General features: G+C 35.6%; 1 protein-coding gene across 1 annotated transcript in view; it reads right to left on the bottom strand.

Annotated features, from left to right (window-relative positions):
- Positions 1 to 263: 263 nt before the first annotated feature.
- EFHB (EF-hand domain family member B) overlaps positions 264 to 7,535 on the bottom strand; it is a 28,530-nt gene continuing 21,258 nt past the window's right edge. Inside the window, exons 9-13 of the mRNA XM_072413449.1 lie at positions 5,597 to 5,751; positions 3,600 to 3,807; positions 2,909 to 3,061; positions 1,474 to 1,655; positions 264 to 478 (exon numbers count right to left, since the gene is read on the bottom strand). Coding sequence (XP_072269550.1) covers positions 317 to 478; positions 1,474 to 1,655; positions 2,909 to 3,061; positions 3,600 to 3,807; positions 5,597 to 5,751 — 860 coding nt within the window. The 3' untranslated portion in view covers positions 264 to 316. The remainder of the gene's footprint in view (positions 479 to 1,473; positions 1,656 to 2,908; positions 3,062 to 3,599; positions 3,808 to 5,596; positions 5,752 to 7,535) is intronic.

Genomic DNA, 7,535 nt, shown 5'->3' with positions numbered 1-7,535 from the left:
CCTGTCAGCTCCTTATACCAGCCAAGGTATTCTTATTTTGAATAGATAATCAGAGAGCCCTAGTAAAGAAAGGTCATTGGGTCTGAAATGAAGCTATGTCTTAAAACACATAGGCATTATTTCAAAAATTAACATATTGACAGGGGGGGCCATGGAAGGCAAAATATCAGCATAATAAATTTCAGTTTTAATTCCAAATGAGCACACTGATTATAAAATAGACATCATCTCACTAAATGAAATCACGTAAAGAACACAAAATATTAAAATGACCTGTTTATTTTGGCATAGGTAGGTCTGGATGATAGACTGACATTCAAGAAAGTACAGAGGGATTTGTGTACATGTCATCTAGAACGCTCCTTATTGTCTCCACAGACACTTCTCCTTTTGGATGTCTTTTTGCTGCCATATCCCACAGTGTTTCAAAGTGATTATCTGGAATATGAACACCAATGTTGCGTAGTATCTGGGCAATCTGTAAAAAAATATATATTTTACATGGTTAAAATCTATACCTGGGCTGAACTTAGGGGCAAACTATTGCAAATGACAGATAACTTTTTAAGACTAGTCAGGCTGAACCTAGATGGAAAGATACCTAAAGCAATATATACATAAAGATACATAAAGCAATATATAGCCTATTGCTATAGTGCTGTGACTCGCAGCACTTATCTCAGATAGTAGGCCTAAAAAGGAACCAAATTTGAATTTTGCTTTTTGTAGATGATTTGTTCCCTAAAAATATCCAATTATGTGCAGGCAAACAAAATTTTTAATAATATAGGCTAAGCTGAGCATCCAGTTTGCATTGTGAACACTATCCCTTCTTTTCATAAATCAGCTTCATTGTGTAGATATGGATTTAAAGACGTACCTCTTCTCCTCAAAAAAGAAAACCTGTTACATTTTATATGGATGTGCTTTAGCCATTTTAGTGGAAGACATCTAATATCATCTAGCCTGTTATTCATGTAGCCACCATGATTGAAAGAACTGAAGTTCAATCAATGTCAGGTGCAAGCCAGGGATATCAAGGCTTGCATTGATTGAACTTCAGTTCTTTCAATCATGGTGGCTCAGCATCACATATGGACTGTTTTCAGGCATCACAAAAAGAAGCACAGATACCTAGTGATAATATCAGTGGGTATTTAACATAAACATATGTAAGCAATAGTTTTGCAAGACAGTAAAACTGAGAATGATCTAATATGCAAACTTAACCACCAGCCTGCAAAATCTTGTTTACACCCCCAATGTCCTCCCAAGATCAAAAATGGTATTTACAATTTAGTGCACACTACTTTTTATTTTACAGTGTGGAACAGCATCATGAAGAAGAACCCAGTAATCAGACCTATATCTTCCAAGTACCTGCTAACAATGTTTTCAACAGCATGTTTTACTTCCTTGCTAAAAAAAACATGATCCCTAAAACATTACTTCAATGCTTAGTTGGTACTTTACCTCTTCCTTGGGACGTGATTTAAAAAAATCACGTTCATAGACCATATTCTGTGTAAAGATGGAAGGACAAAGTAGTCCAAAGGCATTGGATTCATCTCCATAGTTCTTCCTATCGCTAATCCTGCGAAACCGAGGTGGGGCAATATCTGTTCGAACAGTAGGAATACCATAGGTCCTATAATCTGAGTGAAAGAATAAAATCCAGAATCCAGAGTCAATAATCATGACCAATTTTAGGACAGATGCTTTATAGATAATGTGATCAGAAAGGACTGAGAAATGATCATGTGATGTTTATATGTAATTGTAGAAATATAAAAAGTTGATTTACTAAAGTAGTTTAGGTTGTTCATCAGGAGTCACATTATCACTTAGCCATCTGTTCATGTTCAAGCACAAACCATTTTTTTTTTCTGACATTATTTTCCATATTTCCTTGTTTTTGGGTATTTGCAAATACTTTTTTACGATGAATAAATTATCCATTGCAAAGTGAAAATTCTCTCTGCTAAATTAACAGATTAAACTCCCTTGGAAAGTGAATTCTTATATGTCTGAAGAATTCAGGTACCATACAAGTGAAATCCTGATACGGAAATATTGCTTCCATACATGAACACAAAAAGGAAATCCAGAATAAAAATGTAATAAATCCCAGTTCACCAGTTCTTGTTGTGTGTGAACTAGTTTTTTTCAGGCTTATTTGTACCTGGTGATCCTATTAACAACATACTACCTGTCCTAGGGTGATGATGCTTAATTATTCCACTGTATCTGTAGAGGAGAAATGTTGTCACCCTAGGACAGGACTTGTATTAGGACTACAGAAAAACTTCCACTCTCCTACTCTCCACAATTCCATGACCCCTAAAATACCATTCAGGTCTATGGGCAATCCCTGCTATAATTAATATATCCATAGCTCACAGGTAATTGGCTTGTTAGTCGTTGGGAAGAATGAGGCCCTGACGTGTGAGGCACAAACTGTTCATTGCTCAAGGAACCTCTAGCAACCCCTAAAGGAACGTTAGGGTTCCACTGAACCCTGGTTGAGAATCACTGCCCTAGGTGGACACTTTCACATTTAGACCTTCTAATGTTCAGCTGTCCAACTATTTTTGTCAATCCGTTGTGCGAGTGGGGATCTACATGGATTGTTACACTTATTCAAGCACTGTTTTGTTTATGGTTTATGTGAGACTACAAGTACTTTTGAAGGTTAGGTTATACTAAAAACAGCTATTGTAATATCTCTCCTATTTTGGTTCATTTTTCAGAACCATATTTTCAATGTAACTAACGTGTCTAATACTAGAAAGTTGATTTACTAAAGGTTTTAAAACTCTTTACATAATAAATTCAGTGAAGATTCAGTTATCCCAATTGTGTAGAAATATTTTTTTTTTGATGTACCAATAGATGATATAGCACTTACAATTAGAAGTTGGAAGAGAGACAGCTGTGCCAATCCTAGAAGAAGATGTTTGGTAAAAGTCTGGAGTCTGATTTCCTTTCTTTAGATTTTTTGTGGTCTTTTCAATCCCCCCTTCTTCTTTCAAAACAATATCTTCAGGTTTCAATAGGTGATCTATAGGGAAAGTAGAATTTCTCATTTATAGCCAAAATCCATTTTTTGTTGTTTTTTAGCACAGCCAAAGTGTCATTCAAGTCAAAAACAAAAAATTGTTTTGTGTCTTAATGATACATTCTTTCTATCTTCCAAAAATATGTTCATTTAGTCATTTAGCCATAAATACAAGATAACCTTTTCAAAGAGCATATGCTTCTTGTCTGTGGTGGCAATTCATGCTCCATTCAGAATGTCTTAATTGGTAGACCGCTGAACCAACCAGTGCAACACTAACATCTTTGACACACAATGGGAGAAATCATGGGACAGGTAGTTTCCTTATAGGCAGGAAGCTCACAATGAATAACATTAAAGCTTTATTTTAAACTTTAACGCCAATATCAGCCTGCGACTGGCACACTCCTTCTGGATTGCTGTGAGGAGCACAGATGGCTCCAGTCTTTGCACCTAAATCTAGGGACGTAGCAAGCTTAGCAAGATGGATGCTCTATCCCAAGGTTAAATAAACATTGTCCTCATTGTCATCTTTACTTACCTTGTGTTAGTATTTTTTCTTCCAGTTTTCCAATTGACATTTTATCTTTCCAGGTTAAAAAATTAGCAAATTCTACAAAGTTAATCAAACCATCCTTGTCTTCATCACAATATTCAACAAGTAAGTCCAAGACATTAGAATCAAGATTTAGGCCAAATGTAACACAAGCATCTTTCAATTCTTCTTTATCAATCTTTCCGTCACCATTCTAAAAATAAATCACAGGTTTTCTGGGTAATAAAGAATATTTTTACTGATTTAGACCATTCATAACATATATTAAAAAAATACAATAGGCTGTATATAGTGTAAATGAAAAATATGACTGATACAGTATGTAATCATATTAGCACTACTTTTTGCTGGTGACTGCTGGACTATAGCAAAAAAAGAGAGGTGTAAAACATAGTCCAGCACCAGACCTCCAGAAATGACTTGCAGAACAGTTTTCTATTATGTAAAGCAGAGAACTGCTCCCACTTCTAGGAAGTCATCACTTCTGTGTGATGAGGGAGTAAGGCTAAGTACACATGTCCAATAGTTCTCGTCCAATAATCGTCTCAGGGCTGATTTCGGACAAGAATCTTGCGTGTGTACAGTGCTTGTTGTCCATCGTTCAAATCACTGTCCTGGTGTATCTACAGATGATGAACGATGAACAGTTGTAATGCAAGTTAAAGGGAAAGAGCTCAGCGGGGTGCCGCTCAGTCATTCTTCCCCTTCCCTCCCCATAGAGCTGAACAGTGCTATACAAGTATGTACAGCACTCGTTTATGCATTGTGCAGTTGTTTGTCGTGGGAAAATTATTGTGAAAGATCCTTTCCAACGACAATTATTGCACGTGTAAAGGCCTAAGATCTGGACCTTGCAACTCAGCGGTTAACAGGGGCACAAATTTAGGTCTGATGAAAGTGAAGCCATTGTGAAAAAATGAAATGTAAAATTAAATATCTACCTTTTACTAATTGTTAAGCAGCATCATTTATTTATTTACTTTTATATTTCTAGCATGCAGATTCAGGCATAATGTTAAATATGAATTTAAACTTGGGTATGGTACAAACATGACCAACTATATCATAACATTCACCTTCACTAATGTGATGTTACATACTCATTATATATACAAAGTCCTTCCATTCGAAGCACTGTAAATTTTAAAATGAAGACCTAAATAAATTATACAATTTTGTAGATACAATAAATGTGGATGCTTCATATTAAACATTATGCCTGAAAAATGACATTCTTTCAATTGTGGATACATGTTTGTTACCTGACTGGTGTGGTTTAGTAGTCAGAACAGGTAATTTTTTTGCCCTTCCATACCAGAGTTTACTACAGATATCATTCTTAGTGAGTATAGAAGACAGGAGCTAGAGGTGCATGAAAAGAGTGCTAGTCATTTGACACCATGATATTCACCAATGACTAGCAAAAGCTGCAGAACTTACATGGAAAATTCTGGAAGACCCCCAAATGACTTGCAGCCTAAAGAATACTTGGGAGATACCGGTAAATAATATCTTCTATGTTATGTTGTCTATGTAACCTACTATGTAAATCAAATGAATAAACCCTCATTATAATATACTTATAACATAGGCATCCAGTAGTAAATAAAATAAAAAGCATGGTGACCTGATAATATGGAAGCTTATCTCAACAGAGTTCCCTTTGACTGTATACATTAAAAAATGAAACAGAAAAAAAAATGTATGAGGACTTTTTCCTTAACCTCTTTAGGTTTACAGCAACCCCCCTACTTTTTAATCCTCTTGAAAGTCAGCTGAATTTTCTTTTATTCTCAATAATGGTTTATTATTATTTAATATTATCTTATGCTTTCTACTGAATGTTGCCATAACACTGTTCATTGATTTTGCAATTAATATACTTAATAATGTATAATTGTAATTGGCTGTAAAACAATATGTGATATTCTCTTAAGAATACAAGCATTGAGGGATGCATTACAGTTAAGCCAGCAGCCAACCTTGTCATAATGCCTAAAAGCTTCCAGTAATGAGCCAAAGTGATGATAGTTTGCTTTCTTCAAGTGTTGCTGAACAGCTGCCAGGATGGCTTTTTGCCTGTCCTTACCGCGCAGGAAGTCTTTGGGTGCTCTATTGTGAAGAATATCCCCCACTCCTGGAAGAGGAGAAAAATTAATTTTTTTGTATTTATCAAGTACATATTTTTTTTTCAGTTAAACATTCAGTAATTATATACAACTATAAACAGTCTGCACAAATTTGAAAGTATCAAATGGTATAGGATTGTTTATATGGCTGTCACTCAATAAAATAGGTAGAATCAAATGTTTTTTTTTATGTTTGACAGTTGTGTAATTTTACTAGTTATATATATTTTATTTACAATTAGTTCATGGTGTACCTATGATAAAAAAAAAGAAATCTAACAAATGCTGTTTGACTACTGTATGTCATGCAAGAAATGAGGGGGATTACTTTAGGAGATTAGTCTTTAAATTTAATAAAATCACTGAATCTGGCAAAAAATTATAAAAAAATAGGAGCATTCTACATCAACATTTGATTTTTTATTCCATCCATTTGATTGACCAATGCATGCAATGCACCAGTTAATGGGATTGTTTCCTGCCATTTACAAAAACAACCTGGCATTACTAATTGTTATATTGTCAGAGAGCATTCTCATTGGCAGGTGGATATTAGGAAGTGCTGTGGGTGCATTGCAGTAACCAGATAAACAATCCATATCAATATGAATTAAATAACACTGATTACCTAATTACAATGACACCAATCAAGCGGTAGGATTTGTTAGGTGGCAAGTTATGGTGATATACTGGCAGGAAAAATGGAAAAGTGTAAGGATCAAAGTGACTTTGAATTGCCAAAGTGACTTTGAAGGGCCAAATTGCAATGCATAGACAACTGTGTTGAAGCATTTAAAATAGTGGGCCTTCCTGGGTGTTCCTGGAATTTAATGCTTAGTACCCATCAAAAGTGTCTGAAAAAATGACAATTGGTGAACCAACACGGGAGCCACGATAGCTAAAGACCCATTGGGCATGATTTATTAAAGTTCTGCAAGACTAGAGAAGATAGACTATCATGGAGAAACCTGGGTGACCCAACACACCTGAAAAAAAATTAAAAATTACCTAAATAATAGCAAATGATTTTAAGAAAATCCATTCCAGGTTTGCTGGATCACCCACAATCTCCAATCATAGTCTGTATTCTCCACAACTTTAAAAAAACCCATGAGGGCCCCATGAGATTCATGGTGGGGGATATCCCATTTAGACTAATCCCACAGAAGAGATACTGAAGCTTGCTGTACAATTTGGCATTAAGAAAAAGGTGTCAGAACAAACATTAAAGCTTGAAGCATACAGGGGGACTACATAGCTATAGACAAGTCAGACTGCCCATGCCGACCCCAGATGATTGCCAAAAGCATCTACAATAGGTATTTAGGAGTCATAACTGGGCCATGGAGTAATGGAAAAATGTAGCCTGTCTGAAATCACATTTTCTTTTAAATCGTGTGGATGGCCATTTGCGTGTGCACCTTTTACATGAAGAAAAAATGGGAGCTTGATGCAATGAGCCTGATTTATTAAAGCTCTCCAAGGCTAGAGAGGATACACTCAGTGAAGCTGGGTGATCCATTTAAGCATGGATTTACTAAAAGTCATGCTACTTGTCAGAAAATGTTTTAAATCCTGGACCGGATCTATTCCAGGTTTGCTGGATCACCCAGCTTCACTAATGAAAGTGTGTCCTCACTAGAGAGCAGGCTGGTGGAGAACCTGCTGTTATTATATAGGTGTCTGTTTAGGAGCTGTGTTTATGACACTGGGATGACTATTACAGTATTAGGCAGGTATATATTGTTTTTTCAATGACATTAAAAAAGTCATGTATATTTGTGTATAGAAA

This window comes from Pyxicephalus adspersus, chromosome 5, assembly GCF_032062135.1.
Source record: "Pyxicephalus adspersus chromosome 5, UCB_Pads_2.0, whole genome shotgun sequence".
Classification (NCBI taxonomy): Eukaryota; Metazoa; Chordata; class Amphibia; order Anura; family Pyxicephalidae; genus Pyxicephalus; species Pyxicephalus adspersus.
This window is presented reverse-complemented; position numbering and strand designations above follow the sequence as displayed.